This window comes from Alosa pseudoharengus, unplaced genomic scaffold, assembly GCF_046254945.1.
Source record: "Alosa pseudoharengus isolate Yale_2024_CS ecotype anadromous, Long Island Sound unplaced genomic scaffold, YU_APseudo_1.1 YU_APseudo_1.1_scf_18, whole genome shotgun sequence".
Lineage (NCBI taxonomy): Eukaryota > Metazoa > Chordata > Actinopteri > Clupeiformes > Clupeidae > Alosa > Alosa pseudoharengus.
The window spans coordinates 2661777-2683684 of NW_027468650.1; the positions used below are offsets into that span (position 1 = coordinate 2661777).

Genomic DNA, 21908 nt, shown 5'->3' on the forward strand with positions numbered 1-21908 from the left:
ACACAGGTGAACATGGAACAAGGCACTAATCAGCAGTGTTGCCACAGTTACCTTGAAAAAGTAATCTAATTACTGATTACTCCTTTAAAAAGTAACTTAGTTACTTTACTGATTACTTGATTTTAAAAGTAACTAAGTTAGATTACAAGTTACTTTATTAGTTACTTTCAGCAGCTGCCGACAACACCCCCAACGCCTCAACATAAAAATGATAACCGGTTTTGCCAATACTCACTATACTGGAAGTGCATTTTAACAGCAATGTATAGCAGACATCCCAACCTAACCTACTTAGATACTGAAATTCAGATGTTTGTTCAATAATGTCTAAGTACACCAAATAAGGAAGGCCTATTGATAGAAATTGTTATAGTAAAATATGTAGAATTTTTTTCATGTAGCCTTGGCAACTAGCCATCTTGTAGCCTATAGGCCTGAGTAATATGCAAATGAAATTACACTTGTTAAAGGAACCGTATGTAAGAAAAATATTTCAATTAATCATAAAATGGCCCTGATATGTCACTAGACATTAAGAAATCAAGAAACCCTTTTTCAACATATGCATGTTACATATGCATGACATAAAAACAAGCCATGAATGAAAATAAGTGGATTTTATTCATTCATGAAACAGTAAAAAAATAAAATTATTATTAGAAAATATTATCACACTTTCACCACTGACATTAAATCATAGAGAGCTGGTATACATTGTGGGTGAGAGGAGGGAGAGGAACCTTAACAATTACTGAAAAACTTATAATCAATTTACTGTTAATTCCAAATCACATTTTACAGATTACATTGATTAAAATATTTTATTATGACAGCATAAAGCCAACCTGTATCTACACCGATGGAGCATGTCATGGCCTAATCATGTATTGTTTTAGTAGTACAATAAGGCTCATGCAAAAACACAATATACAGTGCATCTGAGTTGACCATTGACAGTTCCACTAGCAAAGATGTATAGGGTTGTAAACATTCACAGAATTCAATAGTAAGGTGTGCACAACATTTTCACGTTTCAGACAGTTTTGGCAGAGCGATGAGAGATTTATGGAAATGATTGCTTTAGAAATTACCAGATTTAAGGTTCTTTATGGTTCTTCCTGATTGTTCAATCATTACATTTTAATACAGTTTCATTGGCAGTGGTTGTGCTGAATAATTTGATCACCTGGTGAAAGCCTACTCCTCCTCTAAACTTCTGTGTTACACAAAGCTGTAATCAGTTAAAGTGTAAGCTACTCTTATAAACTTGTATCCACTGTTATTGTGACATGGCATGGCTTGTGACATGGCTTTGGTTAGCGAATTACTTTCATTTGTGCCCTCACTGACTTAGATTAGTTCAAGGTCTGGGAATGGAACAAGCTGAGCCACATGCCAAAGGACACCGATAACACAAGCGCTCACAAAGTATCTATCAACCCAGAAAACACTGAGCATTGAAGAAATGGGACGCAGCAGAGTTCTGTATACATTAAAATACATTAATGTAGTCATGTATAAAACATGTGTATATGCTCTTAAGCCATTCAAGTAATGTCACTTATTATTTAATGCCACAAAAATGCTTTGCCTGTTGTTCCAATAAAGATCTTCCGGAGTAACCTGACTGGCATGTTTCTGCTATTCGGTGTCAGGTCTAATTATGATGTTTATCATGCATCGTTCTTAGGAATGTACATCTCACAGAGATTAACACTATCCTTCTCCTAATAGCATACAAAGACTTTTTGGAGCTCAGGCACTTTACACATTTTGTTCCTTCATTTTACAGGTAATACTGTACCTTACAAATTGTATTGCATCAAACCCTGAACAATCACATTCAAAGTCTTCTGCTGAGACATACAGTACTCTGCTGTTTCCCTCAGACAGATGGTCTCGTAAGTCCTTTTTCTGGTAGTTCTGATTTGTTCAGTTCTGTTCAGGATGTACTTTTGTTTGATTTGACTCGCTCTCTTGCTCACTGGTTTTCATTGGCTGACACTCTTGGACATTGGTTGCTGAATCTCTGCAAAATACCATAAAATATGAGTCAGTCCAGTGACAACTACTACACAAAACCAACAATAATACAATAAGTTAATAAGAAATAAGTTCAGTTAATTATAGTGTTGATTATGCAATTTGCTAATATTCAAAGTATGTTCATGTTAATATCACTGTACATGTTGCATCTTTGCTCAACCCAAATATATTGAGGAAATATCTGCCTCAGTTAATTACATACATATGAATAGTTTCATAACAACACTAGCAAAACCAGAAGCTGACCTCCGCTTTCTTTTCTTTGTGAAGTAGCATGCAGTGCAGACTATGCACAGAGCCATTACAGGCACAACTATCCCAGCTGTTATTCCCGCTGTGCTAATACTCCCAGACTTGTTGGCTGAAAAAGAATAATTTTAAGGTAAAAAATTATGACGGAAATAATATAGAACATTACTTATGTAGAAATAAAGTGACATCTTAGTAGTGGCATGTATGCCTTTAAATGTCAAGGTTTTGGGAAGCCTTTTCAAAACAAATCTCCACCAATTTGTTAAATACCTGCATTATAAAGGCCTTTATTTTGTAAAGGTAATTCAGATGTTCACATCAGAGTATACAGGTTTAGTGCTTCAGACCTATTTATAACTACAGAAATCCCCAAAAATATACACCCACACTGTGAACACAGACCACATAATTTAATTTATTTGTGCATTCCGATACATACTGTCCTGAGTGATAAGTGTTTCTTCTAAGTGTCTGGACTTGGCTGTAGACACAACACAGCTATATCTCCCTCTGAATGTGTCATCATGGTTGTGAAGTGTGATTGCTGTTTCTTTGTCTGTATACTTCACATGGTCTTGCCACCGGCCGTGCACTTTACTCTGAGACGTGCGACTGTCAACGGTGAGGACCGTTGTGTCTCCATTGAAAAGCCAGGTGAGTGTGAAGTCCTTGAGGTTTGCGTTTGCCCCTGGGACACTGCAGGGAATGATCAGATCCTCACCTTCCTTAGCACTGAGGCCTGTAGTAAATAACAAATCTCAAATCAGTAAAACATCCCCTCTCACCACCAGCCACCAATACATCTAACAGTATATGTGTATAACTTGACATGGAAATGGTGAGATGGATACATTTATAAACCTAAAAAAAAAACCTTCAGCTGTTCTAAAATCAGTGTAACCTACATACTGGAGTGGCTTAATGCTTTTCTAAAATGGTTACTACATATATCTGGCAAGATTTCATAAAATAAAGGCACAGCAACGAGAAATGTCAGGATTTATAATTTATAGATAATCATTCTTCCGCCAAGAAATGTATTTCCTGTATCTAAATGGTTTTGTATCAGTTATGGTAGCACAGTAATATAGAACAAAATGCAATCAAGGTGTATGTTTGTGCTAGATTTTACAACGGCATTGGACACGGTTCAGCCAATAATAATCAAAGATCTGAACTACTCCGTTTTAGAATCGGTAAACAACCCCTCTCACCCTCAGTCACCAATACATCTAACTATCAGGACATACAGTATGTACAGTGGGTTGCATAAATATTCACCCCTAACAATGGTGAGGGACCTTAAAATCCATCAAGGCTTAAAGAAATGCCTCACCAAGGTCAGCAAGGGGTGTCACATTGACCAATACTTCTTGAGAAGTTGGCCAAATCAGTCGAGTGAAGCCCGGAGGCAGGAGAACTCCTCAGGGTATCAGCACCTCAGATGAAACTCAGCATCGCATAGACCCTCCAACAAATTCCAGCCCAGAGCCCAGCCAGCCCCAGCCAGCAGCAGTTCCCAACCCATCACCCTGCCAGCCGCTGCCAGCAACAGAGAAGAAGATGGAAGGAAGGAAACCTCAGATCCTATGGCCCAAATCCAGCCAGAAGAGAGGGTGGGGGACCATTGATTCAGACCTGGTCCTCCTACTAGAACAACAGAAGGGTCCTGCTGAGAGAAAACTGGAGAACATGGGATTCATCATCTACAGCTATGGTGCCGAGAGGTATGGGATAAAGGGCAAAGCGTAGAGGCAGCAGAAAGACCCTTTAAACCAGGTGAAGTCCAGGAGGCAGCGGGAAATTGACAGGTTGGTGAAAGAAAGAAGACAGTAGAAGCAGTGGAAGAAGGCCACATAGATGGAAAGAGTGGGACTTGACAATCTGCAAGCTGAGATAAAGCAGCAATTGACAAAACTGTGAAGATCAGAGCACCTCAGGCGACAACGTAAGAGGAAAGAACAGACAAGGACCCTTTTCTACAGCAATCCCTACAGCTTTGTTAAAGGCCTCTTTGACCGAGAAAAGTCAGGGAGTCGCAAAGTGCCCATTAAATATCTGGAAGAGCACCTGAGAAAGACCTACTCTGATGATCGGAGGCATGAACCAGTCATCCTGATCGACATACCACCAATTCATGCACCTGAACACCAAATGGACATAAGGCCCCCCACATGGAGCGAGGTGGAGAAGACTGTAAAGCAGGCGAGATCAGCACCTGGGCCCAATGGTATCCCTTATAGGCTCTATAAGAACGCCGCCGGAGTCCTTACATACCTCTGGAAGCTGATGAAGGTGGCTTGGCAGAAGGGAGTGATACCGAAAGCATGGAGAAGAGCATGAGGTATCCTGATCCCCAAAGAGAAGGACTCATCATCAATCAACCAGTTTCATCAGATCAGGCTGCTGAATGTAGAGGGAAAGATCTTCTTCAGTGTCCTGGAACAAAGGCTCTCTGCATTCCTGCAAAGAAACTTTGTTGATACATCGGCGCAGAAGGCCGGGATCCAGGGTTTTTCAGGATGTTTGGAGCATGCCAGCGTCATCTGGCACCAGATACAAACTGCCTGGCAGCATCTGGAGGTCGGCATCATGGCAGGCTGCACAATTTCCCCTCTGGCATTCGTCATGGCAATGGAGATGATCATACGGGCATCTCGTTGGGTAGTGGGAGGTGAGATGACCAAGAGCGGCCTTCGTCTTCCGCCAATTAGAGCCTACATGGACGACATGACCATCATCACAACAACAAAACCATGCACTAGACGCTTGCTTCAGGAAACTTCAGGAACTCCAGGAAAACATCCAGTGGGCAAGAGAGTTCAAGCCAAGCAAGTCTCGCAGCATCTCCGTCGTCAAAGGCCAACTGACAGGCGAGCAGTTCTACATCAGTGATGAACCAATACCAAGAGTCCTAGAGAAGCTCATCAAGAGCCTCGGACAATGGTATAATGCAGATCTCAAAGACACCCAGCAACTTGAGCAACTCCAGCAGGACATAGCTAATGGCCTTAAGCAAATCAACAACACTGCACTACCAGGGAAGCTGAAGCTCTGGTGTTACCAGTTTGGGCTGCTACCCAGACTCTTATGGCCATTGACCATGTACGAGGTCTCGCTGAGCCATGGCAATCGACTGGAAAGGCTAGTGAACTCTCATGTGAGGAAGTGGCTCAGGCTTCCCAAATGCCTAAGCAGCGTTGGACTCTACAGCAATGGAGCCCTAACACCGCCAGTTCCAATTTCTAGTCTGGTTGAGGAGTTCAAGTGTGCCAAGGTGAGGCACTGACTCCCGGGACCCTGTCGTGAGAGGGGCCACTCCTACCCTGGCAACAGGCCAACTACAGGCCAAATCTGCTCTCCTCCATCGCGACATAGTGGGCCATGTCCAGCAAGGCAGAGGAGGCTTTGGACTTGGAGCTGTAACAGCTCTCTGGCAAAAGGCATCTGCAACCGAACGTTGAAGCATGGTGGTAGAGGAGGTGCGCCGACAGGAGGAAGCAGCCAGATGCACAAGCCAAACAGGGCCGCTGGATGCCGTGGGAGGGTGTTGAAAAAAAAACGTACATAGAGTGAACTCTGGGGCATGGAATCCAACAGGCTGAGCTACATACGATGTACTGCCCTCTCCCACAAACCTGCAGATATGGCTTTTGGAAAGGCCCCTGTGTACAACCCCTGCAACACTCAAGCACATCCTGGTTGGCTGTAAGACCAGCCTCACTCAAGGCAGATACACATGGAGACACAACCAGGTCCTCAGGTGTATAGCTGATAAAATTGAGTGCAAGAGGGTATCAATCAACGCCAAACCCTTCAGCAACCAGGATATGGGCCGACGCCCACCATCGTTCGTTCGGGAGGGAGACAAGCTGAGGGCTAGCCCCCCAATCATCAAATCCATCATCAATCCATCAAAGAGCTGACCAACACTGCCAAGAGGCAGTGGCTGTGGATGAAGAGGGGCGACAACAGCTGGGCTGCTAAGGCGAATAGCTAACCATGGGACACACACCCAGGCTTAATCAACCTGTGGTGGGCCTGCCTCAGCAGAGGGTGTATTGTGATAATTGGCCAAAACACCCTGTGATGCTGAGGTAGAGCCTTAATAGCAGCCATCCTTCAGGAACCTCCAATTTAGAAGTGGTGCAATTCTAGGGATTGTAACACCTAGTCCTTTCAACAAACCACCCCCATGCTAAAGTTGACTAAAAAGAGGAATAAAATATCATCAACACTGAAAAAAACTCCAACCTTTAAGGACACCAATTTTCTTTGTGAATGAATAATGTATCATAAGTAGTAAGTAGTATAAGTATATATACTCTTTTGATCCCATGAGGGAAATTTGGTCTCTGTGTTTATCCCAAATTAGTGAATCCGTGAATTAGTGAAACACACAGCACACAGTGAACACACAGTGAAGTGAAGTACACACGCTACAGCGGCGCTCGGGGAGCAGTGAGGGGTTAGGTGCCTTGCTCAAGGGCACTTCAGCCGTGGATGTGGGCATGGGAGAGCAGTGCTCAACCACTTCCCGCCCATATATTTCCTACTGGTAGGGGATCAAACCTAGCCTGGTGTTACCATCCTACGTACTTCCGGCCAAAATTTGATTTCAGCCTCGCACGTAGTCTGGCCCAACAGACAGTATGCGGTTCGCGTACAACCGTGCCAATCAGCGAACAGTTGAGTGATGACGCGGAACTTGCCTGCCGAGTTGCTTGTTGTAGTCCAGCGAAGCTTGTAGTTCAACATTATAGCAACAATGGCGACGGAGGAAGAGACGCTAGAAGCTATCCGCGAAGTTGTCTCAACTCTCGAGGGCATCACGCAATTAAAGCAGGAACAAGAGGCTTGTCTTGTCAATTTTATAAATGGCAAGGACGTCGTAAAACTCTCCTTCCAACTGGCTTTGGAAAAAAAGTTTGATTTATCAGATGGTGATTACTAAACCTAAACGCACAAGTGTACTACATGCATCACTACTTTTCATGTTTTCAAATAAACGTTTGCTGCTCGTTATTCTCCCCCCTACTCTCAAATTACCTTTACAAAATCAATGCGGCCTACTTAAGGAATGGAATGTTAGCTACTAGCCTACCGAGCGGGGCTCAAGGCGAGGCTGTGTGTCTTGACTTGAGCTAGCCGGTTACCAAGCGGGGCTCAAGGAAAGGCTGCTGTGGTTGTGCTTGACTGGGACTAGCGGTTACCGAGCTGGGCTCAAGGTAAACCACTCCGTGTTTGTGTTTGACAGAGGCCTGTGGCTGAGCTGGGCTCCAGGCGAGGCTACCGTGCTTGTGGACAGTAACGTTAGCCAGTCACAGAGCATGGCTCAAGGTGAGACTGCGTTGTTTTATGCCGAACAACTGTTAGTTTAACTGAGCAAGCTCCAGGTTAAATAACACATAGGTCATCAGTACAATCCAACTTATCCAAGAGTGTAGTCTGAACAGCCCGTGTAGGACGAAGTAAAAGCTCCGTAGCTCCGACGAAGTCACCGGGCTGCGTAGAACAACAATCGTCTGATAAGCGGCGAGAAGAGATAAGAGGAAAACTGGCGTGTGACAAGAGCTGATATAATCTCGGTGACATGACGCTTTTGGTATACAACTCTCGGTCTGTGGCTGGCGCAAGTTAGGGATATATCCACTACGAAGAGACTGCCCTGGCGGTCAGGTAGCCTACATACTAGCCAGCGGTCTGTTTACTACTGACAGCAGAAGTGGGAAGCGTAAGAGCCTGAAGCGGAAGTGGTAAGCGTAATAGCCTGAACTCGCACAGCATACGTCATTACCAAACGCTGCTGATTGGTTAAGGGAACTCCAATGATTTTAAACCTCGAAATAAGCATCCGCCCATTACGGAGACGGATTCTTATTACTTTGTTCCAGACTGTATGACGAAGAGAATTCGTAGTCACAGGCGGTAAGGGCCAGGCTAGATCAAACCGGCAACCCTTCGGTTACAAGCCCGAAACCCTAACCAGTGGGCCACGGCTGCTAATTTCCCCATGCCAAATTCTAGGTATGGTGAAGGGTATGTGATGATGTGGGGCTATTTTAATTATTAAGGCCAAGGGAACTTTATCAGGATGCATAGTATCCTTGATCCATGAAATAACTGGCCTTATAAAAATCTTCCTGCCTCTATGGGAATTTAACATAGGGGGGTGTATACTTATGCACCCTGTATTTTAATTAAGAACATTTATTTATTTACGATACATTATTCATTCACAAAGAAAATTGGTGTCCTTAAAAGTTGGATTTTTCCTATCTTTTTTAATTAAGGCATTAAGATCAATTTCTAAAAGATGATTCTTTATTCCTCTTTTTAGTCAACTTTAGCATGGGGTTGAATACTTATGCAACCCACTGTATGTGTATAACTTGATATGGACATGGTAAGATGGATTTATATTAGGGCTGTCAAAATAACTGATTCATTTCGATTAATTAATTTGAGGAAAAATAACTGATTAAAAAAAGAATGCAGATTAATCGATTCCGTATGACCTTTGACCCCGAGCCAATGTAGTCAGTAACCATTAGACTGTAAAATGAAGGAGAGAGAAGAAAATGTACTGCCTAGATCAGGGGTGGGCAACTAATTTCCCCAAGGGGCCACATGACAAACTGGGACTGTTGAGGAGGGCCGGACCCAAAATACCGAACTCAAGTCTGAACTCAATTCTGTCCAATTCTATTCTGTTCTTGTATAACATTAAGTAAATCATATGGTTTTGTTTACTACTCATAAGAACAGATGGAAATGTGAGGGAGACAATGGAAAAACAGCAATAGGTTTTTTCAGTTTTTTAAAAAAGACTGATATAAAAAAGTACTACAATATCTATATAATTAGGCTAGGCCATGAAAATGTGAAGGAGTCAGTACAACCATAGGCCTGTGCCACCATTTCATCAACACTCAGCAATATTTCATCATTAAATCATTACCATCATTACCATCATTAAATTAACTGTATGCAGAATTAGACTATGAAAATGTGGAGCAGACAATAGTAGGCTGTCATTAGTTAATCAACATGCACAAAGAAAACTATTTTTAAAATGTAGGCTATGTTTTTGCTTTAACTTTATGCACAAAACTGTGATTGGTCAACTCACCCTGTGTGTTGAGCCGGCTGCTTCAAGCAACCTATGGGTAGTAGCATCATACTAGTTCGCTAACTTCGCTAACATAAGCTTTGCAAATAAACTCAGACATATTTTGGTTACAATGACGGGGTTATCCGAATGTAAACTGTCTATCTGCCAGTAACGTTTTGAAATTAACACTTCGTATCGCCAACAAACAGCAGGAGTTCGTTCTGACAACCTTTGCGGTGGTGAGCGACGCAGACATAAGAGACACAAAACTTTGAAAGGTTTACGCCGACTTAAAGGCAACTGCATTGTGTCGACGCAGAAGCATAAATTCTATTCACCAGCACATCAGTGAGGGTGTTTACATCGTATGCATCCACGCACAAATGTATGGGCGTACAAATAGCAGTCGCTTTCAAAATAAAAGCAACGATATTGATTTGCGTGTATTATCTCTATGCTAGGCTCTTGACTATTGTTCTTTCACGGACCTTACGCGGGCCGGTCAGGGAAAGCCCACGGGCCAGATGTGGCCCGCGGGCCGTATGTTGCCCATGTATGGCCTAGATCATTGATTGGAACATTTACTTTTAAAAAACGGATGGTGTTAAAAATAAAGTGTTGATTAAAATAAAGTCCTCTGCAATGTCTGCAGCAAGGAATTTGCATATCACCGGAGTTCATCAACTCTAAAGTCGCACATCAATGCAAAGAAATAGTGTTGACATTGAGGGGAGTGTTAATTTATTTTCATTGTGTCGCCTAGGTTATATCTGTGGCCTGAAATATCTTGTATGTGAAAAAAAACTCAACACTTTTGAATTTTTTTCCTCAGCATATTAGGTCATATCGTAGATTATTATGGCCATTATTAAAATAATAAGAGTTTTTGAACTTTAATGACACTAGTGCTGATTATTCAATGATTCTGAATAGGGATGTAACGGTATGAAAATTTAACGTCTCGGTTATAGTGACCAAAATTATCACGGTTTTCGGTATTATCACGGTATTTCTAAAAGTGTGTTCAATATGTTCAGAAAGCACTGATAGGCCTACACAAGCTGAAATAGTTTCAAAAAGTGTCCCGTTCACTTTTTTCTTCATGTTTAATTGGCTATGTGCTTATAGTTTAACTTACCCTACCATGACTTGGAGTTTGCTATTTCTGTTATTTGGATGCAATGAGTGAGACCAAAGCATTCAAAAAAAACTTTAGGCTACTGTATTCTCCTGATAACGTGAGTGGAATGGATTTAATGTAGACGCGAACATAAAAAGACGCAGAGTGGCTACATGATACAGTGCACATTTTGCGATGAAAAAGTTCCGCCTTTTAAAATCAGGTGTAGCCTAATCCGAATCGTAGTTAAAACCATCAATTAGACAACAGAATCAGTAGGGTACCAGTTTTGTTCCATTGTACCAGGCCTACTGTAGGTCAAAAGCAGGCTAGTTGAAGCTGGGAAGGATTAAACACACGGTTTCCACACCGCGGTAATCAACAGTGATAATCATGATGTTTGAAATGAAAACGGTAATTATTATCGTCAACATTTTTATCGCGTTTACCATTATACCGGTAATTGTTACATCCCTAATTCTGCATGAATACTTTCACAGCAAAAAAAAAATATGCGATTAATTTAGATTAATTAATCACAGAGTATGTAATTAATTAGATTATTTTTTTAATCGATTGACAGCCTTAATTTAGATACATTTCAAAAATGGGTAACACTTTATAATAACTACACACAATTCATCATTTATTAAGCCTTTGTTACTTATTAGTTAATGGTTTGTTCATCATTAGTAATTTCTTGTTCATACATAAATTATCATCAGTAAAGCATTTGTTCACACAATTATAAATGGTTTGTTCATAGTAAATAAGCCTATCCAAAAAATATGTTTGTAAGTACATGATTTATACTTAATAAGTAATGAAACAACCATGTATAATGAAATCATTTTCTTATTATAAACCAGTTGCAAACTATTACAAAATGCTTTGTTCATCATTTGTAAAGCATTGTTCCTATGTTAATTCTAATAAATAAAATATTTGTACACACAGTTATAAATGGTTTGTTCATAGTAAATAAGCCTATATCTAAAATATGTGAATTATTGTTAATACTTAATAAATTATGCAATATACACATGCACTAATGATTAGTTAGGGTGAGGATACATATTTTATAAACCACTTCCTAATACTATAATTCATGATTAACTCAGGGGTTACAAGTGGTTAGTTAATGATATTTTGTGAGCTTATCTAAAGTGAGGACTTTCTATGCCTTGCAACACATTTTCAAATGAGTTGTAGAGATTACATTCACATTCATTCATTTAGCAGACAAGCGATGTACACATGTCAATTAAATTGAAGGCCATTGACATAACAGTGAAAGCCGGGAATCGAACCCCCAACTTTTCAGGCTACTGCATGCTAGTCCAGCTCCTTATCCACTAGACTACCTTGGCCCAGATAGAAACTATGCAAGAGTTTCTGTTTTCTTCTACTACACACTGTTATTAAACATCTGTAAACTATGTTTAAATGCTGTATTCTTCATTTGTAAAGCATTATTCCTACATTGATTGTCATCTGTAAATCATGTTTACACACAGTTAAAAATGGTTTGTTCATAGTAAACACGCATATCTATATTATATTTTTGAATTGACTGTTGTAATATCACTGGGCAGAGGTAGTGTAATGGATAGGGAGCCAGGTTAACATGCAGTAACCCATAAAGTTGGGGGTTCAAGCCCCGGCGTTCACCAATGTGGCCTTGCCCTTTAATTTCATTGACATGTTGTAAGTCGCTTTGGGTGAAAGTTTCGGCTAAATGAATAAATGCAAGAGTAAACTTTATAACTCATTTGTAAATGTGTTGCAAGGCATAAAACGTCCTCACTTTAGATGAGCTCACAAAATATTATTAACTAACCATTTGTAACTCCTGAGTTAATTATTAATTATAGTATTAGGAAGTGGTTTATAAAATATGTATCCTCACCCTAACTAATCATTAGTGCATGTGTATGTAACAACTGTTAAATAATGGAACTATTACTTAATCAAAAACATATTATTGCATAATTTATTAAGTATTAACAATAATGTATAAACATATTTTAGATATAGGCTTATTTACTATGAACAAACTATTTATAACTGTGTGAACAAATGCTTTACTGATGACAAATAAGAAATTACTAATGATGAACAAACCATTAACTAATAAGTAACAAAGGCTTAATTAATGATGAATTGTGTGTAGTTATTATAAAGTGTTACCCAAAAATGTGCTTAGGGATGTGCAGCAGTTTTTCTTGAGTTCATAAAGTATGCGTGAGTGTAACAATTCCACACATTCACAAAAGAAAAGGTTGTAGTGCCGGAATAGTATCACTGTAATATTTTCTTCAAGGACTGTTTCCTTCTGACCACACGTACTCTGCTGTTTCAGTGAAGATGTCCGGGTGGTCTGCCCTGCTGTAACAGTGCAGATGTAAGTGCTGTTGGACGTCTTCCTCACACTGCTGGTTATTGAGAACAAGCCCTGGGCGTTTGATTGTGTCTCTGCCGTCTCTGGTTGTATCTGTGAGGGTGGGTCAGTAGACCAGACGAGGGTGGGAGTCGGGTAGAGGCCCTCAGAACTGCACGTCAGTGTGTCATTGACCAGTGTTATATCCACTGACTTGATTGGACCTATAGAAATTTTTTTTATATTTAAACATGGCAATAATGCTAACGCTGACTTTTATTAGCCATGAATCTAAAATAAAACTTTACAATACAACTAAGATCATTTGTAAATATGTGTGATATAAATTTAATGTACAGATATGTAGGAAAAGTGAAATACCTTCCACTTCCACTTCCACAAATTGCTCGTCATTCCCCTTCCTGGTGCTGGTGTAACACTTGTACCTGCCCTGATCTTCTATCTTGACGTCAGTTAATGAGAGTGATGCATTTCCAGGAGATATCAGATCTGTAAATAGTGAAGTCCTTCCTCTATACCTTGAGTCCTGGTATGATGGTTGGTCCTTTCCTTGATAATAACTATGAACTGGATTGTCATTGTTTTTAGCATGGTACCAGTGAATCACTACATCCCCTCCATGGGGTTCAATGGTGCAGGGAAGCATGCAACGCTCAGAGATGACACAGGTGACTTGAGCATCTAGAGGGGAGGAGGATAAAATGTCCAGTTTAGAGATATAGTGATATTAGTTCAGGTACCAGTCAAGAGACCAAATTTCATCCATGCCATCCAGCTATTATCTGATACTCAACAGGTGACTGTGCTGTCATTTGTCATTCATACAAGTCACTGGTGGCTAAAACACAGAGGAGACCCTCATGACCTTCACTGGTGGTTAAAACACAGAGGAGACCCTCATGACCTTCACTGCTGGTTAAAACACAGAGGAGACCCTCATGACCTTCACTGCTGGTTAAAACACAGAGGAGACCCTCATGACCTTCACTGCTGGTTAAAACACAGAGGAGACCCTCATGACCTTCACTGCTGGTTAAAACACAGAGGAGACCCTCATGACCTTCACTGCTGGCTAAAACACAGAGGAGACCCTCATGACCTTCACTGCTGGTTAAAACACTAAGGAGGACACCTTCATGTGTTCATGTAAATGTTTTACCCAGAGTATTGTGCACCTTGAAAAACTTTGTTGAAAAGAAAACTGTGAATGATAGCTTGTTCATCTCCCTACAGTCCCTTACTTGCATATTTCTTAGTGAGCAAACCTGAAAGGTTAGAGATAGCAATTGTTGTCACACTCAAAAGGAATCTGGTCAGGCAAGTGCCTGGCATAAAGAAATGAAACAAACACACAAACTCATGTTGAGTGACCAATAGAGGTAAATAGTTTACTTATTGGACCTGTTTAGTTCAAAGTTCAAGGTTCCAAGGTGCACTGGAAGTCTAGCACACTAGTGGGCCTTTTATCAACACATATATTTAGCGTTTTCTTTTTTTATTCACTACAGTATGTGTTGAAGGAAAGTTAAATGTTCTGTTCAATCATATATTTGTTTTTAATCATTAAGGGAAAGAAATTAACTGAAATGATTTGAAAGCCTGAAGATAAAGCTAGATAGAAACATTTACCACTGAGGATAAGGATTTAGCAGAATTAGATAGTGAATATAGAAAACATGGACTGTAAAAAAACATATTGGACTGTTAAATCTGTACACTTTGGTTACTTACTTTGTCCTTCTGTGATTTTCAGAATCCAGAGCAGTACAACCAGGATCAATTCATATGTCCAAGCCATGTAGTCCTCCCTGATCTTTTACTGTTTCTTGAACAAAACAAAAACAATCACTACTAGTCATTTTTCAATGAAGAATATTCCACATATCATTCTAAATGCCATGAACATTCCGACCTGCACACATAACACTCTATCAGAAAAGGCAGGACTGAGTCAAAAGAAACACCTCACCCTTTTTTTTACTGTGCAGCGATTGGCTCAAAGTACAGTCTGCTGCTGTCATTTTTACATGTGACATCAAACCGGTCACCAAGCTGCAGTTGACAAGTCTGACAGATTGAGGGGACTTAGCCAAAATTTTGAATGTTTAAAACTCTCATGCCCTTCCCTCACTACCACCGAGCACATCAAGTTTTTGCTCACCAGTAAGCACAAGACTGCACCAGACTGTGATTGTCAGATCTCACACAGCCCTGCTCTGATTGGACCAGAAGAACCGGGAGCTGTGGATTTTTGCAAAACAAATAACAGGCTCTAGGTGGAGGTAGAAGTGCAGGTTTTTTTCTAAAACCGGCTAATGTGTCGGTTTCAGTGAATATGATCAAAAAAATCTTGTTAAAGAGCCGCTTTAACCCAGCCCATCAAGACTTGTATGTGGTGTAGCTCCACCTAGTGAAAGACGTAAAAGCAAAAATGTGCCACTAAGTTTGACATGTAAGATCACCATTACAACTCCCCAATCTACAGGCCAATGGATGGAAAGACACAGCACAAGCAGGGCTTACACACGCACGCACGCACGCACGCACACACACACACACACACACTGGGCTGTTTCCAACTTTTTCCAGCAGGAACTTGAGAGTAGATTTCAGAGGTTTCACACCTTTGTGCACTGCAGAGACCACCCCTGTAGGATCCCTTTCAGGAGCTTTTATAGGGCTGAAATACAGTAAGTCCTGCTAAGGGGTAGATACTTTTGAGCAGCACTGAAACTACTGGGTGACCCCTGCCGTGGCGTGAGATGTAATTAAGGCATGAACGAGGTGTGAGTCAAAGAGCACCATTTTTTTTAAACCCAGCAAGGCAGAGGTTAGATGGCTGAAAGGTTCCTGTTCTGTACCTGTCCCCATTTTTACTTGGGTAGTGTGCTGAGTTTCTATAGTAGAAATCTGGCTGGCACAGGCACATAACCATGAACATGCATACACACACGCACACACACACGCACGTACGCACGCACGCACGCACACACACTCGCACACACACGCACGCACGCACGCACACACTGTGTGTAGTGCATATCTGTAACATATAGAGGGAGAAGGTCTGCACACTGTATGTCAGCTCCAAATAAACTCCATTTAAGTCTAAAAAGGCTGAAAGAGTACTTAAGTAAAGACTTAAGTAAAGTATATAAAGTAAATAAAGTACTGTATATTTTACAGATTTATATAAAGTATATTTTTGGAGCTGTGTGCAGACCTTCTCCCTCTATCTCTCTGACACACTTTGTCTGGCACCTGTAAAAACATATTTTAATGTGCATGTGCGCACCATTTATAGTCAAAGTGAAATTAACTTCACCGTGGTCTCATAGTCAATAACCAAACAGTTCTACACAGTTAAATACTTTCACTACTGACTGACAAGGGGTTACTATCGAAAACATAGCCTGAAAAAAGCAACACTTACCCCAATAATGTTTGAATGACTGAATAAAAATCATAAGAATATTTATCCTGTAGAGGAGTTGCTGCTTACATCTCGTGACAGTACACGTGCACGATTGGGCCCGTCATGTTGAAGTGTGTGTGTGTGTGTTTCTGTAGATGAGAGATGGTTCTGTGCTCACACTAGAGTTGTTCTTATCTTTGAAGGACATGTCTGAGACCTCGGCACACAGACACTGACTGGACTGCGTCACTGTCCGACTCCCACTCATAACAGTAACTTTACACAAAAATCAGCCTCAGAAAAGAAACTGGCTTTTCTGTAAGTAATTATTATTTTGTAAGGTTACTGTATGGACTCAAAATAGTCTCAAATGTTTTGTACGTGTGTATCAGGTTCTCAAACTGTAGAAATGATTTGTAACTGTAAAATGACACGTACAAGTAAATGTCAATATTACGAATATGGATTTGTGGAGGAGTTCAAATAGGCGAGTGCAGATGCATGTAGGCTATACTCTGCTAGTCACAAACAGGTTTTAGTAAAGCAAGGTTTAGTGATATCCCTGCTACATATGGTAAGATATGGTAAGATTCCTTCAAATGCGCCGCTGATTATCAAAATACCTGCACTGTTTTAAGTTGCGCTGCTTGCTGTTAAAGGGAATGACAGATGTCATTCTCATTGTTTTAAAGGATGTTACACCCAAAACACACCCATGACTGATTAAGAAACATACTGTAAGAACAACCCTTTTGTGCCGGAGCCCAGCGTTTGAGCACAAAATCACACCAGTGATTGTAGGCTGGCCATGGCATGTTATGACAGCTACTGTACATTTCAGCAGCACATTTCATATTCACTCTGGGAAATGTCAGACTAACAGAAAAAAATGAATGGATCAGTAATATAAAATGAAGTTTGATAGTCATTCAACTTTCTGGGAGAAATAACAAAACGGGAGGGGGCCGGGAGATGACCTTGAAATACGGGAGAAACCCGGGAAAAACGGGAGTGTTGGCAGGTATGACACACACACAGACACACATACCCCCACATATACTCCCCATTACCACTCCCCCTCCCTGCCTCACACACACACACCGTTACATCACCCCACACACACACTTACACGCACACACACACACCGTTACATCACCCCACACACACACTTACATGCACACACACACCACATCACCCTCCCCACATCAGACTTTTTTCACTTTCACAAATATATTCATAAAGGTATACAGTAGATAGATATAAAGATATTTATCCAAATGTACAGGTATACCGTTATCAAAGTCAGCAAAAAGTACCACAGTTTTCTTCATAATATCAGTACTTTTCTTTCTTTCATTTTAAAAACACCTATCCTATCAGTTATAGTAACTGAGAGGAAGGCTATGCATTCAGTAATCCAGCAGTACACCTAAAGACTGTTCTATTACTAGGTGAGTTATTGTATTACTAAAGATCCAAAGGCCACAGGTGAGTTATTCTCGGAGCTGCACACACACACGCTTCCACTGGCTCCTGCCCAGTCCTTCATGCGTCTGGGAGGTCAGTGTGATGTTTGGAGTCTTTTTGACCATGTCTTTGTGTACCATTACCACAATATTGTTTTATTGTTTGTCCATCATGGCATTGACTGTAGACACAGTCTTGTAGTTGGACCAGTTGATGTCGGTTTAGATAGTAGCAGTGTATTCATCTCTCAGAACAACACTGTCAATTTGAGCTATGTGTGGACATCACTCAGGTGGTCTGCCAAATGAAAGTTCTCAGATGAAATTTCAGTGTCAGTTTTATCTGAAACAAAGCAAACAGACACCACAAGAGTCATCATTTGTACAGCACACATGTTGTGAGGATTTATTCATTCAGAGCAATTGTTGGATGGATGCTGTCCCCCCCCCCCCCCCCCCCCACAGTGTACCTCGTATAGGCTGCATCATAGTGGCCTCCTCCATCCTCTCTCTCTCTCTCTCTCTCTCCTCCATCCTCTTCTCCGACTGAGAGCAATCAGCTGATCAAGGCACACAAAAGTCATGATTAGTGTGTTTGAAAACAGTGTATTTGCTTATGCAGTTTTATTCACAGTACACATCATGCAAAAATTTTCTGTTTGTTGAATATTGCAACATGCAAAAGCAAAAATGTAGATGTGTATTATATCATTAGATTTGTAGTGAGAAGTTTAGAAGATAGAAATGTTATTATGTTATGTATAATGAGAAGTTTAGAAGATAGTTTATGTTATTATGTTATATATGATGAGAAGTTTATAAGATAGTTTATGTTATATATAATGAGAAGTTTATAAGATAGTTTATGTTATTACTGTATGTGAGAAGTTTATAAGATAGTTTGTTATTATGTTATGTATAATAAGAAGTTTAGAAGATAGTTTATGTTATTATGTTATATATGATGAGAAGTTTATAAGATAGTTTATGTTATATATAATGAGAAGTTTATGTTATATATAATGAGAAGTTTATAAGATAGTTTATGTTATTACTGTATGTGAGAAGTTTATAAGATAGTTTATGTTATTATGTTTTATATATATATATATATATATATATAGTGAGAAGTTTATAAGATAGTTTATGTTATGTTATTTGTAATGAGAAGTTTATAAGATAGTTTATGTTATTAAACCTCTGAGCTTCAGGATCCCAATGACAGCTGCCATTGCAATGGCTAGCACAGCTACAACCACAGCAGCTATCCACCAGGAGGACGACTCCTCCCCTGCCTCTGCTCTCTCACCTGTACAAGAAAAGCACTCCGTTTCAAACCAGGATCAAGAGGGCTTGGAGGTCACATGGCTTCAAATAAGAGGGAGAGGCGTTCACAGATAGAACAATGCATTACTCACTGTACTGTGTTAAGGCCCAGATAAGTATTTTCATCATGCGTCATAACATAAATAAGTAACTTATTAATCATCTCAAAGATTACATTAGTTCAGAGGTGTAAAACTCCAGTTTCAGAAAGTAAAAGTCAAATGAAGTTTTTAACTAATAATTGTAAAGATAATATATTCATTTCAATATAAAACAACATAAATTGTAGAAATATAGACATGATAATAAAGATTACATATGTATATATATATATATTAAAGTAGTATATTGACTTTAAGTAATGGGCAAAAGTACTCTACCAGTACAGATTTAGTACTCTCAGGGATTGTCTTACTTGTAGTGGCGGTGACATTTACTCTGATGTGGACCACGTGTGTGTTCCGGTGGGCCTTGAAGGAGCAGGTGTAGGTTCCTGAGTGTTCTGAGTTCTGCAGGTTCTGAAGCTTCAGGGTTCCGTCCCCAGCCTTCACCCTGAGCCCGTCCAGCTGAGCTCGGCCCGCCCATTCCTGGGCTGTCCACTGGGTGGAGCTGTTGTACGTGAGGATGAGCAAGGGGTGGTCCGCGGGCAGGAAGGACCATGTGAGGGTGAAGTCGCGCAGGTCTTCAGGGGCCTTGCAGGGGAGCATGAGGTCACCTCCCTCAATGCTGCTGACCTCTAAAGCAAAAACATCCCGAGGCGGATAAATATGAACAGCTTTGGGAACTGCAATATCAGAGAATTGTCAATCTGTAATCTATACAGATAAATATGAACATGCACAGCAGGGCCCCTGGGGGCATTAGCTGTGTCAAATACACACTAGGTTTCTATAAAAGAAAGTTGATGATATGACATACATTCTGTGTGTGTGTGTGTGTGATAAACACACCTGTCTCTCTCAGAGAGGCCCTCCATGTCTGGGCCCCGTAGGCAGCGGTCACTGTGCAGACGTACGTCACGCTGGACTTCCCCCTCAGCTTCCTCAGCTTGCTCTCCAGCGTGTACAGGCCCTTGGTCGCCCTCTTGTGGGTGGTCTGCCTCAGCGCATCCTTGGCTGTGGGCGGCTGCGTTGACCAGGACAGGCGCGGGGCAGGGTAGACGTTGCGCGTGGCGCACAGCACCTCCTCGTAGCCGCTCAGCCTGCTCGTCTCTAGGGCCAGGGAGCGCATCGGAGCTGAGGGGAGAGCAGTGGACATCGTCACACACACACACACACACACACACACACACACACACACAGGGCCAGGGAGCGCATCGGAGCTGAGGGGACAGCAGTGGACATCGTCACACACACACACACACACACACACACACACACACACACACACACACACAGAGCCAGAGAGCGCATCGGAGCTGGTGGGAGAGCAGTGAACATCGTCAGACACACACACACACACACACACACACACACACACACATACATACACAGACACACACACACACACACACACACACACACACACACATACACAGAGCCAGAGAGCACATGGGAGAGCAGCGAACATTGTCACAAGTCTGTCAATCAAAAGACTGAATGCTGTTGGATTCTGGGATTCTGTTCACAGGTGACAAACACCTTTGACACAGATGATAGCTGCCTGACGGATGCTGTCTATCACATGTTGCCTATCAGGTTTGACCAGGTGAGTGTCCCTTTCGTAGAAAGCAAATCACTTTCTCAGACTCAATGTGTGAACTTTCATAAATAAAATCATTGCTGTTTTCAGTTTTTCATCACAAGCAACTCATTCAACTCAACTCTAATCATTGTTACTACATTTTGCAAAGTAATGATGAATATAAATTAATGATGTAATATGGTATCCAATAAAATTACCTGGAATTAGAGATGAAAAACCCTGTCATACAATTTATGAATGAAGGCCCAAATACAGCCGTGTGGCACATTTACTAGGCTCTATGAAATACTGTAGCAGTAGTGGTCACTATGGACCCTCTCCATGTGGTCTCTATGAAATACTGTAGCAGTAGTGGTCACTATGGACCCTCTTCATGTGGTCTCTATGAGATAGATACTGTAGCAGTAGTGGTCACTATGGACCTTCTCCATGTGGTCTCTATGAGATAGATACTGTAGCAGTAGTGGTCACTATGGGCCCTCTCCATGTGGTCTCTATGAGATAGATACTGTAGCAGTAGTGGTCACTATGGGCCTTCTCCATGTGGTCTCTATGAAATACTGTAGCAGTAGTGGTCACTATGGACCTTCTCCATGTGGTCTCTATGAGATAGATACTGTAGCAGTAGTGGTCACTATGGACCTTCTCCATGTGGTCTCTATGAGATAGATACTGTAGCAGTAGTGGTCACTATGGGCCCTCTCCATGTGGTCTCTATGAGATAGATACTGTAGCAGTAGTGGTCACTATGGGCCTTCTCCATGTGGTCTCTATGAAATACTGTAGCAGTAGTGGTCACTATGGACCTTCTCCATGTGGTCTCTATGAGATAGATACTGTAGCAGTAGTGGTCACTATGGACCCTCTCCATGTTGTCTCTATGAGATAGATACTGTAGCAGTAGTGGTCACTATGGACCCTCTCCATGTGGTCTCTATGAGATAGATACTGTAGCAGTAGTGGTCACTATGGACCCTCTCCATGTTGTCTTACTCCTTATTCATATCATATGAAAATAAAGAGATTCAATCAAGAGAACTTGCTGATAATCTTTCAGGTAAAGT

The 21908-nt window shown here is 41.1% G+C and overlaps 2 protein-coding genes across 2 annotated transcripts in view; both read right to left on the minus strand.

Moving 5' to 3' along the window:
* Window positions 1-602: 602 nt before the first annotated feature.
* Window positions 603-15971, minus strand: hhla2b.2 (HERV-H LTR-associating 2b, tandem duplicate 2). The gene is made up of 6 exons (XM_076290054.1): window positions 14665-15971; window positions 13294-13614; window positions 12882-13136; window positions 2738-3037; window positions 2293-2407; window positions 603-2029 (listed from the first exon to the last, which is right to left on the minus strand). Exons 1-6 carry the CDS (start codon window positions 14729-14731, stop codon window positions 1933-1935), a joined length of 1155 nt encoding a protein of 384 aa, XP_076146169.1. The 5' UTR covers window positions 14732-15971; the 3' UTR covers window positions 603-1932.
* A 1631-nt stretch (window positions 15972-17602) lies between these two features.
* hhla2b.1 (HERV-H LTR-associating 2b, tandem duplicate 1) overlaps window positions 17603-21908 on the minus strand; it is a 7489-nt gene continuing 3183 nt past the window's right edge. The window contains exons 4-8 of the mRNA XM_076290053.1: window positions 20091-20375; window positions 19556-19876; window positions 19013-19123; window positions 18285-18374; window positions 17603-18157 (exon numbers count right to left, since the gene is read on the minus strand). Coding sequence (XP_076146168.1) covers window positions 18087-18157; window positions 18285-18374; window positions 19013-19123; window positions 19556-19876; window positions 20091-20375 — 878 coding nt within the window. The 3' untranslated portion in view covers window positions 17603-18086. The remainder of the gene's footprint in view (window positions 18158-18284; window positions 18375-19012; window positions 19124-19555; window positions 19877-20090; window positions 20376-21908) is intronic.

Coding starts and splice junctions, on each gene's coding strand:
- hhla2b.2 (XM_076290054.1), bottom strand. CDS start 14,731: ATGGCTTGGACATATGAATTGATCCTGGTTGTACTGCTCTGGATTCTG. Junction 13,615..14,664: donor GAAAATCACAGAAGGACAAA/GTAAGTAACCAA, acceptor CCTCCCCTCTAG/ATGCTCAAGTCACCTGTGTC. Junction 2,408..2,737: donor AACACTTATCACTCAGGACA/GTATGTATCGGA, acceptor ATTCTTTTTCAG/CCAACAAGTCTGGGAGTATT.